Source organism: Pseudorca crassidens, chromosome 1 (genome assembly GCF_039906515.1).
Source record: "Pseudorca crassidens isolate mPseCra1 chromosome 1, mPseCra1.hap1, whole genome shotgun sequence".
NCBI lineage: Eukaryota > Metazoa > Chordata > Mammalia > Artiodactyla > Delphinidae > Pseudorca > Pseudorca crassidens.
The window spans coordinates 112,227,678-112,250,929 of record NC_090296.1 but is presented as its reverse complement, the minus strand read 5'-3'; the positions used below and the strand labels follow the sequence as shown (position 1 = coordinate 112,250,929).

The 23,252-nt window shown below is 50.6% G+C and overlaps 1 protein-coding gene across 10 annotated transcripts in view; it reads left to right on the top strand.

Moving 5' to 3' along the window:
* Positions 1-22,937, top strand: part of DAPK2 (death associated protein kinase 2) — a 119,692-nt gene extending 96,755 nt beyond the window's left edge. For 3 of the 10 annotated variants that reach the window (XM_067749838.1, XM_067749901.1, XM_067749881.1), the window contains 4 exons: positions 2,595-2,643; positions 6,264-6,443; positions 7,505-7,550; positions 8,913-12,483. In XM_067749838.1, the coding sequence (XP_067605939.1) occupies positions 2,595-2,643; positions 6,264-6,443; positions 7,505-7,550; positions 8,913-9,503 (866 nt within the window). In that variant the 3' untranslated portion in view covers positions 9,504-12,483. Of the gene's footprint in view, positions 1-2,594; positions 2,644-3,363; positions 3,391-6,263; positions 6,444-7,504; positions 7,551-8,912; positions 12,484-19,815; positions 19,906-20,013; positions 20,098-22,713 lie in introns of those variants that run through there. The other 7 variants (XM_067749911.1, XM_067749895.1, XM_067749870.1 and 4 more) reach the window with 5 other exon arrangements.
* Positions 22,938-23,252: the final 315 nt, after the last annotated feature.

Genomic DNA, 23,252 nt, shown 5'->3' with positions numbered 1-23,252 from the left:
TTCAGATCTAATGTAAAAACATGCATCCCCAGATACAGAAAGGACAATGTATATCAATCAGAAAAAAAAAATCTATACCTAGACACATTATAGTTAAAGTATAGGGCACCAGATACAAAGAGACGATCTTAAAAATCAGCCAGAGAGAAAAGACAGGTTACCTCCAAAAGACAAAAATTAACAAACAAAAACCAATAACTGGACTGACAGCATACTTCTCAAAACAACAATGGAAACCAATGTCCAATAGAATACAATCTCCAAAGAGCTGAGGAAAAATAAAAACCCCATAATTGTGGAGAAATTATATTTCAAGAATGAAGGTAAGAGATTCAGAAAAAAAGCAAAAACAAAAAAGAACAACAACAAAAAAGACAAAACAGTTAACCTCCAGCAGACCTTCATTAGTGGAACTTCCGAAAGATGTACTTCTGAATTAAGGAAAATGACTCTGAAGGGAGTTCTCAATGCAAGAAGTAATAGGAGCAAAGAAATCAGTAAAACATTAGGCAAATATAATTATTTTCTTTCCTAGAGGATGATAACGATGATGCTGATGATGAAGCTTTAATTGTAGGACTGAAAAGAAGAACCAAAAACTGAAGAAAATAACGTTAGCTAGGACAGAGTACTCGAAATTAGTGTTCTAAGTTTCTTGTATTGTTAGAGGAGGGTCAAAATACTGATTTATGTTAGAATTTGTTTGATATTCATAGTAAAGTCTCAGGGGTAGCCATTACAAAAGCAGAAGCTGGGGAAAAAAAGAATAAGAAAACTAACAAAAAGCGATTAAAAAAAAAAAGACAAGAAAGAAGATGAAAAGCACAGATGAAAATGGACAAACAAAAGCACCTGAAGGACAGAAATGAGTGTGTATGGATATTGAGCAGATGAGCACTAGAAAGTGAGCTGTGCTCCTCAAACTCTCTATGGTGAACCACTGGAAAAAAAAAAAAAGTCTATCCTGGACTGCTCGTTCAGTAAGGTACAATAAAAATAAATTCCTAGAAAAGTGATCACAGTTTGAGTGTCACAGCAATGTCAAATTGCTATGCAAGTCTCTAAATGCTTACTGTCAATTTCTGTACATATCTTGTCAGGACCAGTGACAGTCTGCAGACTGTTTGCCTGCAGACTGCACTTTGAATATCACTGTCCTAGAGAAAGTCTTTCATGTGTGTCTCAGGAGACAGGTACAAAAAAGTTCCTAGCAATATTTTTCCAATAAAAGATAATAATATAATAAAATAATAAAAGAAGTGGAAACCATCCAAATGATCACCAAGAGAATGACTAGAAGATGATCTATATTCACACAATGGACTATTATATAGCAGTGAAGATGAAAAACCATGGATGAACATTCAATGAACGCTAGAAGCATCATGTTGAGTGGGGAAAAAAAGTCAAGTGACAGTAGATCACATGCAGTATGGCATCATTTTTAGGAAGCTGAAAAATAAGCCAGGAGAGTGGTTCCCTGCACCTGGGAGGGTGGGATGGGGGCACATCCAATAGATGCAGAGGTTTTGATATTATTCTAGGGGAACAGACTTAGCCTTTCCCACTCCCCACCTTTTTCCATTCGTGGTTAAAAAGTCTCAATCCTTCTCCCTTCTCTAGTTATCCTCCTCTCTTCTCTATTTCATCACCAAGGCTTTTTTTTTTTTTTTTTTTTTTTTTTGCGGTACGCAGGCCTCTCACTGTTGTGGCCTCTCCCGCCGCGGAGCACAGGCTCCGGACGCGCAGGCTCAGCGGCCATGGCTCACGGGCCCAGCCGCTCCGCGGCATGTGGGATCTTCCCGGACCGGGCCACGAACCCATGTGCCCTGCATCGGCAGGCGGACTCTCAACCACTGTGCCACCAGGGCAGCCCCTCATCACTAAGCTTTTTTAAAGAGTCATCTGCACCCTTATCTCCACTGCCCACACTCAGAACTCTCTGGGCACTGCAGTGAGTGTGAAATTCAACACTTGCTTCCCAGGGCTTATGGGCTTGATCACCAGGCTCTGCACCTTCTCCTGGTCGTGGCAGCATTCGCACGGCTCCTGTTTCCACCTGTGTGATGGCTCTGGTCCACCCCACCCCCACCTCCAATACCCAGCCCGTTCCTGGACACCTTCCTCTGGATGCCCCTCGGGCACCACAGGCTCATCACCTCAGTGGCCACCAGAACGTCCTCCTGCTCCTCAGGTGGGACTTGCCCTCTTTCAGACAGACTCAGAGGAGCGTGGATTCCGTCTCTGCCTCCTCTTCTCCTCCATCGCCTTCCAGCGCTGACCTGACTGGTTTCCAGCGGAGAGTTCTCAAGCAGGCTTTGTTCTAGGCCCCATGGTCCCCTCCCGCATCTTCCTCTCCCCACCCTCCTCTTCCTTTTCCAGGAGTCCCTTTGTCCCGTCTTCCTCACCTTCAGGATAAAAGGCAGCTCCCTTCCTCAGAATCCTTAGAGCCAGATTAACCCCATCGGCCTCTCTGATTCTCCTTAGTGAGGGTTCAGGATGGAAACATTTGGCACCAGATTCCCTCAAATTCCTTACAATCCTCTCTTCTCATTTTCATACCCCTGCTGACTCTTCAACATGGCTTCTTTCAGCTCCAGAAATTGTGAACTATGAGCCCCTGGGCCTGGAGGCTGACATGTGGTAAGTTGTACAGGCCGCCCAGGTGGCCCAGACCCCGGCTCTGGCTGACATCCCCCTTGACCGTGAAAACCTCTTCCTTCACACTGACCTTTCAGAGCCCCTGGCTCTTCTGGGTGTGCTGGACGTGCAGCCAGTTAGCACACGGCCGAGGCAGAGAACGAGAGGAGAGGTGAGGCTGGAGGTGCAGGCTCACCTGAGGCCTGCTGCAGCCACGATAAAGATGATAGTGATGGTAGCTCATTCCGCCAGTCAGCCAGGTGATTACCGGGAGCCTCATGTTCTAGGTGCTGTGCTGGGCCGGGGGATAGATACCGCGATGATGGCTTCTCTGCACAGATGGGGCTCATTTCACGGGAGCCACGCTCTACAGTTGGCTAAGCAGCTTGATCACGTGGTTTTCTAAAATCCTCCCAGTGGTCCTGTGAGGTAGTTCTCATGATCCTCATTTTAAGAGGAGAAAGAGGCTCAGAGGTGATCATCGCAGCCTGCGTGTGCAGGAGTACCTGATCTTGAACCTGGGTCCTTGGACTCAACGTCCAGGGCTTGATGACTCCAAAGAAGTCCCAGGCTGCTGCTGAAGAGTGGGGTGGGGAGGGGCGTGGGACTTGAGATGGCATCCAGGGGCTGCCGTGAAAGGGCCCTCAGGACCGCGTGGGGAGTCCCTTGCTGGTCTGGGATGACAGCCACGCAGCCCTGACGCGACGGTTCTTTGTTTTACAGGAGCATCGGCGTTATCACCTACATCCTGTGAGTATCCCCGATCCCGGGGCTCTGACCCAGCTCAGGTCCAGGGGGGAGCTGGAGGGATGAGAGGGGGCAGGCAGACAGACAGACTGACATTTCCCGAGTGCCCACCGCGACCAGATGTGTTAGAGCCACACAGCAAACCTGAGGCTGTGTGCTCTCAGCTCCATTTCATACATTTGACCCTGGGCTTGGGGTTGGGCAGGAACCCAGGAGAGCAGCCTGCAGCCCTCCATCCTGCACAGACTGTGTCTGCATCCCTCCTGTGGTCGGGGGTCCACCGCTCAGCCTCACCCGGACCCAGGTTTCCTGTGAAAATGTCAGTTTTCACTCCGAAGCCTTGGGACAGCCCTCAAGCTGCCATGCCCTTCCTGACCCTGCCTCTTCTTTCTCTGCCTTTCCCCTGCCTTTCTCAAGATCCCTTTTCCTCTCACATTCTCTCTCTTCCCTTTTCCCCAGAGTCTCTCTTTCCTGCCACTGAAGTATTAAGTGCTTAAGCAGAGATTTCCCGCATCCGGTAGTGGACCTGTCACTTTCCATCTCTGTGGCCTGGGGCAGAGACTGAATCTCTGGGCCTGTTTTTCTCATCAGAAAAGTAGGAATCATAAACTTCCTGCCGTGGGTGTGTTGTGAGGGTTAAATAAGCCGACGTGCAAACTTCCCGGCACTGCTCAGACACAGACTCGGCTGATTACTTGGTGTTCATCAGTACTTCCCAACTGTTTCCTCTCACAGCACTCCTGGAAAATGGTATTTTTATGGCACTCTGGGTAAGAGGCAGCCCACAGCCAGAGGGGATGAAGGATGGGGCACCAGCACTCAACTCTCTCAGCATCCCTGTAAAGCATCCCTCTGGCTCCCCTTGGACTGGGAGCTCTGTGCGATGTGGTAGACACCTCCCGCCACCCCCCCACCCCGCCTATCCTGTCCCCCGAGCTGCAGCAGCGGGTCTCAACCCTGGCTGCACGTCAGACCTTTCAATATCTACTGTGGCCCAGGCCACACTCCAGATCTATGAAATCAGAATCGCTAGGAGCGGGGTCTAGGCATCAGTATTTTTTAAAAGCCCTGGAGGAATCTGAAGGAGGAATTTGCAGAGAGAGAGAATTTGCTGCATTGCTGTATAGTTCCAGACTAGAGCCAGAATATTCAGATGTTGACTCTTGACACCTTGATATCTTCAGAACTCTGGTTTCCATATTAAAAGAGTATGGAATTCCAGTGTCTCCAGGGCCCACAATCTTCTTGTAGCTCATTGAATTCCGTACAGGTTATTGGCTGCCTGCTCCATGGTGGGCACTGTGCCAGGCACTCAGGATACTACCTGAAGGAGAATCTGTCCTGCTTGCCTGGAGCTCCCTGTGTGTGTGGGAGACACCGGACAGCGCACTCTTACCCAGTGGGACCAAGGTTATCCTTTAGGTATGAACATGGCTTTGTGAGACACAGATGGGAGAGCCACTGGTTTGCTGGGACTGCAGAAAGTTTAATGGGAGAGGGGGAGGGGGAGACAGAGAAGAGCAAGAGATTGATTTGAACTGGGCTGGAAGGAATGAGATGAATTCTCCTGGTGGAAAGGGAAGGAAGGGCTGTCCCAGCCGAGGAAGGGAGCGGTGAGCTTGGCAAGTGTGGTGAAATATATGGAGCGTGTGGACCAACTTCTGATGCCTTGCTCAGGAGTTCAGATGTGATTCTATAGAAAACAGGGAGTCATAGAGGGTTCTTTGTGTGCTAACAATGACAATAATAATGACCATCGATTCCAGAGTTCTTAGTATGGGCCAGGACTGCACGGAACAGTCTCTATATAGTTATTCTTCAACATTTTATATATACTTATTCACAACAGTCATGTGAGGTGGAGACTTTTCTTTTCTTCAGGTTACAGTTGAGGAAACTGCAGCTCAGGGAGGTTGAGTAACTCTCCTAGGTTCATACGTGAGTGGCAGAGCTGGGATTCAAATCCAGGATTGAAATATCAGATTTTTTTTTCCAGGGTACCTTGCTTTCACTATCCCAAGAAAGTGTCAGTGGAGATAGGGATGACCTTTAAGAGGTATTTAGGAAATGGAACCAATAGAAATGGTGAGGGAACCATTCTATTCCTCTATGGTGAGGAAGAGTCAAAGATTCCTCACCTCTATGGTTCCTTCCTCTATGGTGAGGAAGAGTTAAAGATGCTGTGTTTCTAGCTTGGGTACGTTCAGGAAGTGACGTCATTAATCGAGGCAGGGAGCACGTGGAGGGTTAGGGTAGGGCACAGGGACCTCTGGGACAATGGCACATCTGGATCATGAGTCAGGAGACAGTAGATTCAGGAGTCACTACTGGAACAACGCATTCCCCACAGACCCTGCAGGGGAACATCACTCACCCTTCCAGTCCCTAACGGCCCATCTATTGCCACACCTCTCAGGCTTTGCTCAAGCTGCTCCCTTAGCCTAGAAGACCCTCCAGCTCCTTCTGTGACTGCTGACAACCTCTTCATTCTTCAGGACACAACTGATGCAAATGTCAGCTCTCCCATGAAGCCTGCTCTGGGCCTCCCCTCTGTCCTGTGCTCCCACAGCCCTTTTTCTGGCCTTCTGTTTTATTCTGTGCTCTGCTGGAGATTATGAAGAGCCAGGTCTCTGTATTTGTCTCCCCTCCCCTTTTGAGTCCCTTGAAGACACGGTTTCTCTCTATCACAGGTACTTCTCTCTGTCACAGGAGCTCCATAAAGTGTATTCAATTGGACTCATTTGAAGAGTTGCTGACTGGTCCCCCCGCCCCCCAGAGGGGGCAGCAGGGTTGCGGGGAGCCTCCCATGCCCACGCAGCAGTACGAGTCAGGGTTCCCGGAGTCCGTCACCCCCACTTGCATCTACTTTCCCACAGTCATGTGTGTCCTCTCTGTGTGCCCAGCCTCAGTGGAGCATCCCCTTTTCTGGGAGACACAAAGCAGGAAACACTGGCAAATATCACAGCAGTGAGTTACAACTTTGATGAGGAGTTCTTCAGCCAGACCAGCGAGCTGGCCAAGGACTTCATTCGGAAGCTTCTGGTTAAAGAGACCCGGTAAGAGAACAGAGGAGGGCACTGGCTTCTCAGGTACTGACCCTCTCCTGCCACCTCTCCCAAAGCCGTGTCCGTCTGTCCCTGCTTTGCCATGGGCTATCATCGACCATTGTGGTCTAATCTGGGCAGGTGCTGAGGAGTGTGGACTGGTCAAGACTTGGCATTCATCTTGTTTCCTCAAGTCGTTCTGGTTTCTTTTCCTGCTGAAATGCAAATAACTCTGTGTGTGTGTGTGTGTGTGTGTGTGTGTGTGTGTGTGTGTGTGTGTGTGTGTGTGTGTGTGTAGAAGTCAGCCTGGGTTTCTCTAGGGCTCATTATCTTTTGCGGTCTGTGCCAAAGGCACCTGGAACTAGGATTCAAAAAGGAAAGTGGCAGGGTTTTCAAGTCAGTTCAGGATGGGAGTGGGCGGAAGTGGGCCCAGAGGGGTCAGAACAGTGGGAGAATAGGAGACCTGCTAATCCCACACCTTCTGCAGGGCCCAGGGTGAGCCCCGTGGCTGTGTGATCAAAGAAGGAGATGGTCAGGGGCTTATAGGGTGCTGGGTACCCAGAGCACGGCCTAGATGAGGCAGGGGTAAGGTCCACAGACTTTAGAAGACCATATCCTCTTGGTCCCACAGATTTTAGAGAGGGGCAGAGCGGGGTCCTCTAAAGTGCAGGGGCCCAATTTCCCTATTGAAGATCAGTGCAAGGTGGGATGGGATCACCCTACGTGGGTACAGAGCAGGGAAGGGCAGAGAGTGGATCTGGGAGGCAAACAGAAAAACAGAGACCACAAGTTCTGTGGTGGAGAGCATTTATGACTCTTCCGTAGTGTGGTGTCAGCCCCTTCAACTCTGGGACCAAAGATGAGGGTTTATGTGATGTCATTTTATGGAGGTGTCTTCCTGGACCACTTTCTCTGGAATGCAGAGAATGCAGCCAGTTCCCCATCCACCTTATTATTCTAGTTTGATGGCAGTGGTTGAAGAATGCCAAAAAGGAGGTCTAAGAAGAGTGAGAATGGAGACTGTTGCTCTCAGCTTCTCATGGACCGTCACTGTTTTCTGATCCTCGTTGCAGGAAACGGCTCACAATCCAAGAGGCTCTCAGACACCCCTGGATCACGGTAAGGGCACAGTGGTGAGTTCCAGTGAGCAGTTCCCTGCTCTGTCGCCAGGGCTGCCTGGGGCGGCCGGATGCAGGGGCGTATGGAAAGGCCTTTGCTTGAAACACTGACCCTCAAGCACAGACGAAAGCTAGTTGGGGGCTTCCAAGGGTCTGGACTTCTTCAAATAGGTCTACAAGTTTAAGTTTCTATTTCACGTGTTCAGGTGACTTATGAAATGAAACCTTCACAAATGTCAGTTGAACTCCATGTTCTTTGGGCCCATCTTACAAAGGGTTCTTTGTCAGAAGACACGTCACTGTCATTCTCAAAGCAGAAATCAGGACTCCTCAGTTGTAGAGAGAGATCAGTGACAGTTAAAAACCTCAACTTTGTAACCGGGGCTCCTTGTTTCTGACTTTCGAAGTTCTGAGTAAAGGATGACACTCAAACCGGTCACCGGCTTCCTCAGGCCCCTGGAGACTTCAGGGAATGGGGCTCTGAGGTGGAGGCCTGCTGGGAGAGAGAGGCAGCCACTCCTTAGGGCAGTTCCATTCTCTCTGGGGAGGGTGGGGACACAAAGGTGACTCCCTGCCTAACCCGCCTTGTAACTGGGCTTCCAGCGGCTGGGTTTTCAGAGGGCCTTGCAGTCTAGGCACAGTAAAGTGCCAGTGAAAAGCACTTTGGCGGGATAGGGATCAGGAGGGTGGGATTCTGGCCCTAGTTCTGCTGACTGATGAGATGTGTGCTCCCAGGGATGTCACCAGACTGCCCATTCACTGAAATTGTTAGATGGGAGAGCTGGCGAGGATGATCTGAGGGTGCAGATGAGAAGGGGCAGAGGCCCACGGGAGATGGAGAGCAGGGAGGGCTGGAGTGCTCTGGAGAAGGCCAGGTTCATCTGCTTGTTGAAGGATGGGGAAGGCCAGGGGCCCTCCAGGTTTGGGCCCAGACCACAGAGCTAGGGAGTCTGGTGGGCTGCCTCCTAGCTCAGCTTGCCGAGTGTTGCCAAGGCCCAGGGAGCCCCCAGCTTCCCCCCCTCAGCCATGGCCTTGTATGCTTCCGCCCTTGAGTGGATGCCTGCAGAGTCCTGGCTCTAGCCTGCTTGTCTGTGCGAGCACCCTTAAATGCTGTGCGTGTGGAGACCCTCTCTAATGGCCATGGACCACCCTGCCCTGAGATGAGCGTGCAGGCAGCACCCATCCTCCTCGACCTGACCTTTCTTACGGTCTGTGTGGGTGATCCTTCCTCCCCGGTCCTCCCATGGCCTGGCGCATGCAGTGAATGCAAAGAGGCTGCTCGTGTGCCGTCTGCCTGCACCTTGGACTGCCCTTGGAGCGGACGTCAAAGTAACTCTGGCCCTTCTGTCTAAACACCCCCTAGTCCAAAGGAGAGATCAGAACCCCTGAACAGCGCAAGGCAGAGCCCGCCCAGCTGAAGACCGAGCGCCTGAGAGAGTACACCCTCAAATGCCACTCAAGCATGCCCCCCGACAACACCTATGTCAACTTCGAGCGTTTTGCCTGTGTGGTCGAGGACGTGGCTCGGGTGGACCAGGGATGCCGGGCCCTGGCGGGAGCCCGTGACACCATCCAGGACGATGTGGAGACCTTGGTCTCCATCTACAATGAGAAGGAGGCTTGGTACCGGGAGGAGAGTGAGAGAGCCCGGCACGACCTGTCCCAGCTCAGGTACGAGTTCCGCAAAGTAGAGTCCTCGAAGAAGCTCCTGCGAGAGGACATCCGGGCCACGGGGTCCCGCCTCGGGAGCACAGCCAGGAAACTGGACCATCTGCAGGCGCAGTTTGAAGCCCTGGGGCAGGAGCTCTTGGCAGACTTACAGTGGCTCCAGGAACTGGTGGGCGGCTTCCAGCTGGAGAGTGGGAGCATGGACAGCCCCAGCTCCGTGTGTTGCCAGGACTCTAGTGAGTGCCTAGGGGAGCTGCTCAACAGATCATGCAGTGAGGAAGTCTAGGCCAGCTTGAAGCTCTGAGCACCAGAATCGAGTCAGGAGTGCATCCTGGATGGTTTGCTGAAGCCCGTTCCCAACTGCCCTGCCAGGGCATCGACTAGAATTCTCCTGCAGGGGTGTGTGTCTGTAGCATAGCCTTCCACCCTCTTCCCAGAATGCAGAATCACGGAGGGGCTGGCTAGTTACCCATTCTGTACCTCCTCTCACCAGCCTGGTTTTCTGGGAGGGTGGCTGGCAGGGCAGCTAAGCTGTTAAAACGATTGAGGATGAACACCCGTCAGTGTACCCTCCTACAGAGGGAGGACGGCTGGCCCTGGAGAGATACCTGATAACTGATTTGTAATAATGGGTTTGTTCACATCTCGCTTCCCGCCTCGTAGATTGCAGGTCTTGGGTAATATTCTAGTTAACTAGGGATAACAGTCAGTTGGCTTGGTGCTTTCCTGCTGCTGAAGGAGGGATTCTGAATGCACAGAGAAAAGATTACTTTTCATTTATTATTGACTTTTCACTGACCAAGCATTTATGGCTTTGATCCTTAAAGGAACCTGTGAGACAGGAAGGTAGGTGGTATTATGATTGTTGTTACTGTCATTTCCGTGTAACTGAAGAGGAAATTGACCTCCAGAGGGAAAATGACTGAGGTTCATTCATAGCTAGTTGATACGCATGCAACAGAAACCCAGGATGCCCGACTCTAAGATGAAGTATATGGGAAGAAATAGGCTTTACTGTAAAAATCCACGTTAATATTAAAGTTCAGATCCCAGAGGTAAAGTAAGCATTTTCATGTATTTTGCCAAGTCAGGTGGAAGCCTTATACCTTCAGGCAATTGTCCTAAGAAGTGTGTCCTAGAAGGCACGCAGTTTATCGTTTCCATCCAGCTGTGTCCCTGTGTGAAGATCACCTGCAGAATAGGAGGGAAGGGGCAGCATCTCGCCCTTCTCCACTTCCCGCCTCTGGCTAAGGGCTCCAATCTCGTGTTGGGAATGAAGGCCAGAAAGGACTCAACAAGCAGGTTCCTTTTCTCATGTCCCGAAGGTCTGAAGAGGGTGGACATTAAGATTGGGGAGCCCAAGACTCAGTGCTCCCTTCCTGACCTCAAGCTGTGCGCACCCCTCCCTGAGGACTGGATCATCTTGTCTCCCTTTTCCCGGAGGAGGGGCCAGCCAACTAGCTCACAGAGAAAGAGTGTGGAGCGTGGGCCCAGTGCTGTGCTAGAAGCTTGGGGGTGAGGGAACAGATCGTATCATTTCAAAGTGCCTTCACAGACTCACAAACCCCCCGTCAGATAGGTGGGGTAGGTGTTATTCCCAATTTGGAGCTGAGGAAACAGAGAGGATGTGATTTGCCCAAGGTCACAATAGTGGCAAAAGTGGAGACTTTCTGATGATGTCCGTTGCTCCTTCTGCTTCCCCTAACTGCCCCAGTCTCCAAGAGTTTACTCTCTGCTGTGGGGCAGGTTACACCAAGACACATCCATCTACACATTCACAAAGAATTTCTAAGCACCTGTCTATTGCCAGGCATTCAGCCTGGCCCCAGGGATACAATGTTGAGTGAAAACAGGCATGTTTCCTGCCCTCACGAAGTTTGCAGTCCAGTAACGGATTCCAACATTCATCAAGAACATTCTGCAAAGGTAGAACTGCAGCTGGGACCTACGCAATGAGAGAGAAGGATGCAGCACTGCAGGAGCCTGCAGTGGGGGATGATCTAGTCAGGGAAGGCATCCCTGAGGTGGTGACGCTGGAGCTGAGATCAGCTAAGCAAACCAGGGAGAAGGTAGTGCTCCCCACAGAGCTGTCATGCCAGGGCTCTGTGCTGGGAGGGGGCCTGGGAGCTGAAATTGCTCAGACGGAAAGAAAGCTGGAGGGGAGAGAATAGAGTATGGCGTGGATGGGGCTGGAGAGAAGACAGGACCAGCAGGGCTTTGCCGTATTAAAGAGCTCTGCCTTCACCCCAAGAGTCATGGGGAGCCATGATGGGTGCCAGGCAGTCAACAGCCTGACGTGCTGGTGGGGGAAGGGATGCCCAGTGAGCAGCACAGATGGGGAGTGGTTTAGGATGAGGCATGAGATTGTGATCCCATGAAACCATTTCTTTAAAATCCTACCTCTAATTCTATTCGCATGCTGGATCGCTTCAAATATCATATATAACATTTGTAACAGAAACTTTTTTCATCCACTGTAAGAAAGCATATTTTCATCAAATGTAAATGCATCTTTATGACGCCAAAATAAAGAAAAAAAAGCCCAGGATGGGAAGTCCAATAGGAGATTCCACATACAAAGCTGGGACACCCTCACTGAAAGGGTAAATGGGAAATAAAGCCACCAGGCAGGAAGGGGAGGCAAGGGAACGTGTGTGTCTCAACCTTGACACTGGGTAGAGGGATGGAAAAATCCTCCACTGAGAATGGGAGTCCCAGGTCCATGGTACTCGTGCAGGTTTGCTTTCTGTATTTGCACAATCAGTGGAATCCAAAAGAACCTCAAAACAAGTGAATAAACAAAACAACAACAACAAAACAAAAACAAAAGAACCTCGAGCAGAGAATCTAACATCAAACAGTTTGAGGCTGGGTGGCCCCAATGGCTGGCAGAATCAGTGTGGTCATCTTCCGGAACACCTGCCTTCACTTCAGACCGACAGTAAGGATATGATGCCACTGTTTGGGAGTTAAGTCCTGATTTCAGAGATCCAAAAATGTGCATCTTGGAATCAATGGAAGATGGCAAAGGCCTGTTCCCTAAACCCTGTCTGGAAGAACTGATACAAAAGACCCATCTACGAGCTCTCCAAGAATTTTCCTGCCCTGTTACAGGACATGATATACCCATTTGGCATAAGGCACTGCAAAGATGAAAGGTCCCTTTGGCCAAGTCAACAGGTTTCCTAAGGAAAGGAAGCCCCTGACTGAGCAACTCTGGGCAAACTTTCTTGTGAAGGTCGAAATAAAACGCAATAAAGTAGTAAGATGTGGGTGATGATTTGAATTAGGGAGACTGGGAAGAGGGAGAGAGAAGTGGTTATTTTAGAATCCTGGCATCAGCTTCACAGACGTGAGCCACCCGACACCCTCTTTTTACAGGATTTTACAGGACAGGATTTGTCTAGAGTCCCCCAGCTAGTCAGCCCCAGAGCTGGGGTCAGAACCCTAAGTGGTTTTCCTCGCAGTAGTGGAATCGTCTTCTCTGTGTTCATGTCCAGTCGTGGGTAACAACTTGTCATTTAGATGTTTTATGAACAGACTCTTTTATGTACTAAGAGTTTCCAAAGACAAAAGGAAGTGAAGTGAAAAATGCCCCCCAAGTCTTTCAGGGAAATCAGAGGAGATTGTGACGTTCCTCTGTCACCTGGCTGGTCCAACTCCCATCACCCTTTGGCAGCAGAACCTGATGCCAAGGGGAGCCCAAGGAAGCCTGTGGAATGCCCAGCCAGAGGACCTGCTAGATTCCTCCCGACACGCCCACAGCTGGCATTTTAACAGAGACATGAAGGACAGGGCAGGGCAGGGCCGATGGTGGCGGGATGGGATGTTTCGTTGGTACCTAGACGGACGAAGACCTGGGGGACGCCGCTCTGTGGGCCGGCCCATCTACCGTCACAGAGGATCCTTTCATTCACCAGGCTGTGAATGAAAGGTCAGCCTCTGTGCTCTGGGCAAATGCCATCCTGGGGAGCGCAGGGTGAGCGTGTGACATCTTCCTGAATAGCGATTCCCAAGGAGGCTGGAGAGTCGGTGCCTGGGGAAGGCAGCAGTCTGTCCCTGCTCTGAGGCAGAGGCTTGCCGCACACGATTACCCTTTTGCGTGGGGAAGGGTGGAGATGGCGTGATAACGTGGTAACCGGTGATTCTGCAGATGCAGGGTGCTGGCAGTGAAGGGATGGAACAGAGTAACAATGGTAGGAGAAGCCAGAGTCTCCTCTGCGAACCACTTCCCCGTACCAGCCACCCACCTCTCCAGGTGATCTTGAAGGCGGCAACTTCCCACCTCACTCCATCAGGCAGGACTGTGGGCCCTTGTGGGAGGTGGCTGGGTGCTCAGCTCCCACCCCCACTGGCAGCCTCTGTACATGTCTATGGAACTGAATGGCCTTTTCTGCTTTGTCTGTGAAACTCTTGGCCTGTGGAGAAGATTCTTTGCCCCTGGAGAGGAGACCCAGCAGTGGGCATATTTGAGGAGCAGAAGAGGCCAGTTCATTGGACAAACACTGACTGTGCTCTGGCTCTGGAGGGAGGTGACAGATAAGGACAAGACAACCCCTGAATAGAAGACTCACTGTCTGGGACAGATGGGGCCCCAACCAACTGGGAGGTGAGGAAGGCCATGGTGAGTGAGAAAACAGGGGTACCTAATATTCCAGAAAACAGGAGGGAGACGAACTCTGACTGAGGAAGGGTAAGAGGGGTGGCAGAGGGCAGAAACATTCTCGGGGGGGTGGGGTCTTGCCCCCAACACTCCCCTCCAAGCTGTAGCCTTGTGGGGAAGGTACCAGGCAGAATTTGGAGGGATATGGGGATGAGCCCAGCTTGGTGTCAGGAACCTGGAGCTGTGAAATGGAGATTAAAGGGAAGGAGGTTACAGAGATTTAAAAGAGGGAGACTTTCTGTTTTTAACTTTTTGTTATGGGGGATTTTCAAAACTTGCACCAAAGTATTGAGAATGGCAGAGTGAATTCCACGTACCCGTTACCCAGCTTTGAAGTAATTTAAAGCAAACTTCAGACTGACTTACCTCAAAAATTCTTCAGCAGGAATCTCTGATAGGGAGTTTCTTTTTCCTATGACCCCTGCGCCATTATCACGCCTGACAAAATCAAGAATCATTACTTATTATCATCTGGATACACATTCTGGAGTCACATGCCCCTGCTTTTCTTTTCTTTTTTTTTTTTCCTGTATTGGCAGGCGGACTTTCAACCACTGCACCACCAGGGAAGCCCACCCCTACTCTTCTTAAGGGTGTCCTTAAGGGTGTCCGCGGTTTGTTCAACTCAGGATCCAAACGCAGACCGCACATGGCAGTTGGATGTTATGTCTCTCAAGTCTCTTCAGTACAGGAGGGAGAGCTTTTGAAGCTTTTCCTGGGGATGAAAACTTGCTCAGAAAACTGAAGGTCCCGGGGAGAAGATTAAAAGTGAGAGTGTCTCTATGCTGAGACCTAACTCAGAAAAGTAAGGCTGGGTTAGGCAAGGAAAGGGACATTCTTACCTCTTTGCATTGGCTTGTTCAGTGTAGGGACAACCTGCAGGAACACAGCCTCTCTGCAGCTCTCCCCACCCAGGCATAAGGAGGTAGAGACTCAGGCCCCTATGAGCCTCACGTGCTCCTTTCCTGGTTAAACAGGGAGGTAAGGCCAGCAGGGCCCAGGCTCCAGCCAGCAAAAGGAAGAGGCGGAGATGCCACGTACAGAGATGCCACTAAGGGAGATGAAGGAGCGAGGCTCAGAGAGACAGTCCTGGGCACGAGAGGAAAGTGGGTGCTCATGTGTCCATGGCTTTCAGTGGAGGATGGGGCTGGAGTAGTGACTCAGATGGAGGTTCGAAAAGTTGCAAACTGTTGGCAGTTTGTAGAGGAGGCCTGATGTTTATTTATTTATGATGTTATTTTATTTTTTTAATAGATCTTTATTGGAGTATAGTTGCTTCACAATACTGTGTTAGTTTCTGTTGCACAACAAAGTGAATCAGCCATATGCATACACATGTCCCCATACCCCCTCCCTCTTGCGTCTCCCTCCCACCCTCCCTATCCCACCCCTCTGGGTCATCGCATAGCACCGAGCCCATCTCCCTGTGCTGTGCCGCTGCTTCCCAGCAGCCAACTATTTTACATTCGGTAGCATCTATATGTCGATGCTACTCTCACTTCGCCCCAGCTTCGCCCTCCCACCCCATGTCCTCAAGTCCATTTTCTATGTCTACCTCTTTATTCCTGCCCTGCAACTAGGTTCATCAGTACCATTTTTTTTTAGATTCCATATATATGAATTAGCATACGGTATTTGTTTTTCTCTTTCTGACTTACTTCACTCTGTATGACAGACTCTAGGTCCATCCACCTCACTACGAATAACTCACTTTCGTTTCTTTTTATGGAGGCCTGGTATTTAGAGAAAGTCTTTGGAGTGCCTCTTCTGGAAAGCCAGGGTCTGTCTTTATGCCTGGGAGGAGGGCTGCTGCTTCATCTCCCTGCCCTGTGGATGTCGGTGTGCCTAGCTCTCCCCAATGGACTTTTTCAGAGACACTTGCATCTGCATGAACAAAACCTGACTTGAGCCACAGCGTTCTGTCTTCTTTTCTCCCTTCCCAACATTTTTCTGAGACACCAAACATGCTCCTAGGAGCCTGGTCAAAATCGCCCACACTCTCTGGTATCGCTGAAGGACCACAAGGCTGGAAGGGGGGCACTGTTTGTCTGCAGAAAGGGGAGGGTCAGGAGAAGGCAGAACAAGCTCTGTTGCCTCTCACACCCTGAATTTAATCCAAAGTGTTGGTGCCACATTTCCTTCTGGGAACTGATCTCACTGCAGAATTTATGTCTCTCTGCCTTCATGCCTAGATGACCACAGTGTCAGCGCTTGGTGAGCCTCTTAGCAACCAGCAAGGCCCATTGATTGGGAAAGGCCAGCCTGACAGGTTTATAGCCTCTTCCTCAGAGTTCATGCTGTTTTGTGTAGCATATAGACAGGGCCCTAGAAGTGACTGCATCACCTCCCATGAATGGCCTCTGGGAATGGTCCGATGTGATATTTTAGTTGGGCATCTCTGCTCAGTGGCTGGCACTGCTGAACCAGTTGGAAGGTGGGATTCTCACTAACAGGACTCCCCGAGCCTGCCTGTCAGCCTTCCATACGTGGGGTTTAGCCATCTCTAGCCTCACAAGGGTGTCAATCAGTAAGTAGACAAAAAGAGGTCCCTTCACTCCCAGAGTCTACTAATTCCAGCTCATCAAACTGTCCAAGTGAAGTGCAAGAGTGTCCCTTGCAAGGGTTCGACTTGAAGGTGAATTGCAGACATTTGTGAAGTTAGAGGGAGAAATGTTCTGTGGGCTGGGAAGGCAGGATGCCAGTCACCTTGGGAAGGAGAGACTAGTTGCTGAGAGGTATGGGGAGGTGGAATTAACAACAAATGAATAAATATGGAATAAAATGTCAGGTAGTGACAGGTGCTATGAAGAACTGGGGCAGAGGCACTGTGAGTTGCATGGGGCAGCTGGGTGCTATTTTATACAGGGTGGTCAAGGAAGGCCTCCTGAGGAGGTGACATTTGAGCAAAGACCAGAACAAGATGACAAAGTAAATACAGTAAGACCCGGAGACCTTGGGTTCCTGGACCAGCAAGCAGACGCATGCCATGAAAGCCACAGGGACAGGAAGGAGGTGGGGAGAAAGTCAGGTTACAGAGGGACCCAGATGATACAGGGCTTGGGGTTCTTGGTGAGCCTGTTGGGTTCTATTGAGAGTGCCCAGAAGCTGCTGGAAGGTTTTTTTTTTGCGGTACGCGGGCCTCTCACTCTTGTGGCCTCTCCCGTTTCGGAGCACAGGCTCCGGACGCGCAGGCCCAGCGGCCATGGCTCACGGGCCCAGCCGCTCCGCGGCATGTGGGATCCTCCCAGACCAGGGCACGAACCCGTGTCCCCTGCATCGGCAGGCGGACTCGCAACCACCGCGCCACCAGGGAAGCCCTGCTGGAAGGTTTTGATGCCAGGAAAAGGCAGGCTCAGCACAGATCAGTTGCCCTGTGTCCTCTTTTGCATCTCTCTTCCAGGTGGGACCTAAAGCCAGGGCTGGGCTTGCGGAGGAGGTGAGAGGCGGTTAAGGAAAGGGCTGGGAGAGCAAGACATGGCCTGATGGGCCCCTCAGAGCCCCCATCCTTTTCTCTTCTCTCTCCTCTCTACCTTCCTCCTTTTCCTCCTCTCTCCCCTCCTGCACTCTTTGGCCCAAACCACCGTGTCCCATTTTGGGGGAGTGAATAGCCCCTGGCTCTCTCGTCTCCCCTCCATGTCAAGGTTGCGTGCACTCTCCTCCCTGCTCCCTGACCTCCCCAGGACTCTGCCTCTCACCTCGCTGATTCCCAGGCAGAGCTGTGGGGAGTCATGGTGTCATGACACCCTCCCGTGGTCTCACGGCTGGGCTGATGCAGGTGCCTGGGCCTCTCGCCGGTGGGGATGAGCAGGTCCTGGGACTTCGTTCTGGTTTGATTCTGCAGCAGCTCAGGGAAACAGTTTATCCGTACAGCTCTTCAGCACCCACTGTCTTATGCTCTGCATCAGGAGTGGGTAGTGAGGAAACATTGACAAAAACATGAAGAAAGTTCTTCCTGTTGTTGTCCACTAGTGGGATGACTCCACTGCAGAGCTGACCGAGAGAGGGGTTAAGTATAATCAAGGAGCACTCATGTTTTGGTCATGTTGGGAGAGAGAGAGTGTTTCTTGGAAGTTATCTTGGAAGAGGTCATGTCTGAATTGGGCTTTGAAACACACAGAGGCCGTCCTGGAGGAGGGAGATTGGGTAAACAGGGAAGGGGCCTCCTGCCAGAAGATGTCAGGTCCAGAGCAGTGTGGGCCGGCCATATGCACTGGCTTCCACTGGCACCTGGCGCCATGATGAAAAATAAACAGGCATGGAGGTGTGCTTGCGGTGTGGTTAGGAGACAAGACCGGCATCAGGAATCAGTGAGTGACCTCACTCAGCGGTCACTGAGGTGCCAGAGGAGGCACTGCTGTGAGGAGGCTGTCAGAGCAGAGAGAAGAATAGAGCTGGATGGGACCTTGTGGATCGCCCCAGGCAGTTCGTTTCCTTGAGTCACGGAGTCCTTTAAGAATCATTGGAAGCTATTGACTCTTCTCAGAGGAAATGTATGTCTGTACCTATACACTAAGGTTTTTTTTTTAATTGAGCTATAATTCACATACTATAAAATTCACCGTTTGAAACTGTACAATGCAGTGCTTTTTAGTATATTCACAAGGTTATACAACCATCATTACTATCTAATTCCAGGACATTTTCATCACCCCAGAGAGAAACTTCACACCCTTTCATAGATAGTCATTCCGCATTCTCCCCTCTTTCCAGCCCTGGCAACTGCTAATCTACTTCCTGTCTCTGTGGATTTGCCTATTCTGGACATTTCATGTAATTAGAATCATACACTACGTGGCCTCTTGTGTCTGGCATCTTTCACTTATGATGCTGTTTTCCAGGTTTATCCATGTTGTACTATGTGTTAGTACTTCATTCTTTCCATGAATGGATTTTCCATTCGGTTCTTCCATGGTATGGATATACCACATTTTGTTTGTCCATTCATCAGCTGATGCACATTTAGGTCCTCTCCACTTTTTGTCTATTATGAATAAGGCTGCTATGAACATTTATGTACAAGTTTATGCACTAAAGTTTGCAGAGCATTTCAGGAGGTTCACAGAACCCCTAAAACCCATCTCTTGATTTCTCAATCTAGGAAAACCTTGTTTTACGAAGAGGCAGGAATTCATGAGGGAATGGACTCCTCACATTGGAGTCCATTAAATATGTCCAGTTTTTTTTGTATATCAATTACATCGCAATAAAGCTATTATAAAAATAAAATAATTTATAAAAAGAGGGAATGGAGAAGACAGGAAGGCTATCAATAATATATTACTATTTATTGAGCAACTCTAAGCTAAGCACTTTACATCCCCATTTACTTAATCCTAAACAACCCTGTGACACAATGTTATTTATTATCCCCATATTACAGATGAGAAAACTGAGGTTCAGAGAAGCCATGCCAGGTTTCTTGGAGAAGTCAGGGTTTAAGCTAAGCCTTGACTGCCAAGCAGTGAAAGGCAACTACACATCCCATCTCCTCTCGACCCCCATCAAAGCCCCTATTTCCTTGCATTTATTTTTGAGTGGAGTACTAATGCCCGTCTGCTAACGAGGCATCCATTTTGCTAGGCCCAGAACTGGCCCAGTGCACAGTGGGCATCGTGGGCTGCTGTACGATGACCCTTCCCCAGAGTGACCCATGGTTGAAGGACCTGCCTCCTGCGCTTCCCCTTCGGGGAGGTAGGGGCTGAGCCTCCAGCCCAGCCAGTGTGCACATCTGGCTGTGGTAATAATAGTGCAGGGGTGCCGAGGGCATCTCCGGAACAGCTGGGACTTCTGGAGCCGTTGCCCTCAGCGTGAGGTTCCTCTGCGTGCCCTGCCCAGCAGGGAGGTCCCGGGGTCAGGCTAAGGGTGGCATGAGGTCAGGGGCCCTGCTGCCGTCCGAAGCCCAGCGTCAGCCGCCATGCTCTGCTTTGTCTCCCAGCCTGTGGACAACCAGCAAGCCCTGGTGCGCAGGGAGTCCCTGGTCAACCTGGAGAACTTCAAGAAGCAGTATGTCCGCAGGCGGTGGAAGGTGGGTCAGGGCTTAGGGGTGGGGGCGGGGGCCAGGTGGGCCCCTGGTTCCCTCCGGGGTCTCGGTGCACATCCTCACCTGGCGGTTCCTCTCCTCCCCCTCCCTCAGCTCTCCTTCAGCATCGTCTCCTTGTGTAACCACCTCACCCGCTCCCTGATGAAGAAGGTGCAGCTCAGGCAGAATGAGGACCTGGTGGGTAAATGCAATGCCCTCTGATTGGGTGGAACTCTGGGTGTGGCCTGGAGCTGGGGGGAAGGGGGCGGGGAGAGGAGGTGGGGCTGAACTGTTTCTGGCAGGCTGTGCACAGTGATCTGTGTTGGGGGGGGGGGGGGGGGGGGGACCACTGGGGTAGTGCTGGGAGGGGGCGCTCCAAGGGGGCAGCATGAGCCTCTGGAGGACCTCGAATCCTTTCCTGGTGGGCTTTCGAAGGGACTGCTGTTGCCACTCCACAGCCCCAGCCTTCCCCTGAGGACCTGTAGCCTGCCAGGGACCGTGGGAACAGTGGACAATGAGACTGCCGGGGGCAATCCAAAATCAATTCCTGACGATCCAAGGATCTGCTTTAGAATGAAAGCTTTACATTCATTTGCTGATTTTTCCCATTTCTGTTTTGCTTTAGTTTGTCAATAATAATAAAAACAATATTTAGATGATATCTTATATTTGATTAGCTTGTTGCAGTTTTACGTACATCTAAAATGAGAGACTTACAAAATAATATAGTAGTCAAGAGCATGGCCTCTGGAGCCAGACTGCTAGGATTCAAATCTTCCACTTACTGTGAGACCTTGAGGAAATTACTTAACCTCTCTGTGCCAAAATGTCATCATTTGTAAAATGGGGTTAACAATAGGTCCTACCTCACAGGGTAGTCATGAGGATTAAATGATGACATATTCTCAGAGCCTGGCATTTTAAGTGCTCAATACTTATTCGCAGCTATTATTGTTGTTTAAAATCCTCTGGTAGACTGTAAAATGCAGTGCTGGTGCTACGAAATGCAGTGTTAGTATTGCAGCTGGTCGAGGTTCCCTGACAGACCCTCCCCACTGCTCACCGAGTGTGGTGAGGGCCCCAGGAGGGTCTAGGATGACACAGGTCGGGACAGAAGGTGACTGCCTGCTCAGGGAGAGGCTGGAAGGCGGCAGCCTGAGGTGAATGGGCCGTCAGCCCTGGGCAGCCTCAGGGCGCACAGCACTTAGGCTGCATTGCAGGACCTGGCACAGCCCCTGTGCTCCCTGCCACCAGCCTGAGCCCTTCTTGATTCTCACTCTTGTCCGGAACTTGAGGATTTATGGCTCCAGAGACCCAAAACAACCGTGTGGCTTTGGCCAAGCCATGTCCCTTCTCTGGCTGCCTTCCTCATCTGCTGTAAAAGGGGACTGGACTTGCTCCCTCTGAAAATCCCTGTTAATCACAGGCAAACTGTTCTCCAGCTGTCTTTTGTATTGTATGGCCCTGACTCATGCTCAAAAGTTTCTATTCAGCAGAGCTCGAGTTATTTTTATTGTTATAGCCGGGCTTGGTCCAGGATGTATTTGGCTAAAGTTGATCTTGACCTTGGATTGCCAGCTGGCTCAGGCCAGGGGAAGGAGAGAGGGCCCTGGGTAGGCACATGGCTGACAGCGGGTATGCCTTTCAGGCCGAGTTGCCCTGGTACAGTGCTGGCCATTGGGAAAGAGGAACAGAGAGTAACTGAAAAGCGTATAAAACTCTTTCCTAATTTTTGTCCTTGTGCAGACATTTAAAATAACACTCTTTTTTACTCAAACAGTCAGCACCTGATATCAGCTCGATGGCTCACCCTACATGTGGAAAAGGAATGAGTCCCAGGGGACTTCCCTGGTGGTCCCGTGGTTAAGACTCTGGGCTTCCGCTGCAGGGGGCCGGGGTTCGATCCCTGGTCAGGGAATTAAGATCCCTGCGTGCTGCATGGTGTGGCCAAAGAATTAAAAAAAAGAAAAAGGAATGGGTTCCAGACATCTATTATTCAGTTTTCCAAAAGGCATTTTCCTTAAAAAAGAAAAGAAAAGCTACGTCCTTTTGTTTAGGAAGCATTAAAATTGAACATCTGACAATAGATTTTTTTTTTTATGACTTGCATTGTCTTTCTGAATTAGGACTTTGTTTAATAGTTTTAATAATTTAATTAGATGCATGTGTCGTGAATGAAAAAGGCACGGTGACCACCAGGTTGGCTGCTCCACGCCGGCTTAGCCATGTAGGAGCTGACGGACTGCACTTTACTCTTTTTCTCGTTCATAAAAATGGAGCACGGAAGCCATTTCCCTGGAAAGACTACATGGCAGGGCTGGCTAAAGGCGCAGCTTAAGGCAGTCAAAGAAGAGGGGGGGAGGTGGCCTTCGGAGTCTGGGGAGATCCCTGTGGCTATCCCTCCCCCGTTCTCTCTAGGCTGAGTTCAGGAGACCCACCAGCCCACAGACCGACTATCCGAGTGGTCTTGATTATGTGGCAGCCACAAAGGACACCGGATATAATTTTCATTATTATTATAATTTGGCCTCTTCTGGTACCTGATTTTCCCTAGATGCTCTGCTCTGCCTGTATTCCTTCCTCCTGGGAAGGCGGCCTCAAGGCAGTTGGTCTGGCCCCATTTCAGGTCCCTCCCCACCCCCATCCCACCCACCCCTGGTGTCTGGACAGAGCAACAGGCTTCCCCTCAATGTCCATCTCCCTGGTTTACAGGCCCGTGACCCAGGTGTATCAGCTCAGGTTACCCAGCACAACCCCATTCCTGGCACCTTCTGACCCTCTTGCCCTGGGTCTCTCTTTTTTTCTGTCTTCCAGAGGAATTGTGAGAGTGACACAGAGGAGGACATCGCCAAAAGGAAAGCCCTCCACCCCCGGAGGAGGAGCAGTACCTCCTAACTGGCCAGGCTCAAGGTGGCCACCAGGGAGGCCTGGGCCCCGCAGGGCTCCTTTCTATGCAGACTCTTGGACCCCGCTTGTCGCCAGCACCCAGGCATTCTGCATCCCTGAGCACTTTGCAAGAGAGATGGGCATGCAGGATTCAGAAGCATTTGCAGGGGAGCCAGGAGACCCTGGGAGCTGTGGCTGTCACCTCCTGGGAATGCAGGAGACTCCAGCATTCCCAAAGCTCTTAATTCTCCACAAAATGGGCTTTCACCTGCTGCCAACCTCAGAACCTGGGATGGGGATGTGGACCTAAGAAAATTATGCAAATGACCATCATCATCATGGGTGAAGGTCAGATTCAGGCAGCTTTCCTCACAGGATGAGGGAGTTCAGAACCAGCCTGGTCAAAACTGACACCAGGAAGACAGAGGCCTCCCCCATGGGAACAAGATAAGAAGTGAAATGAATCT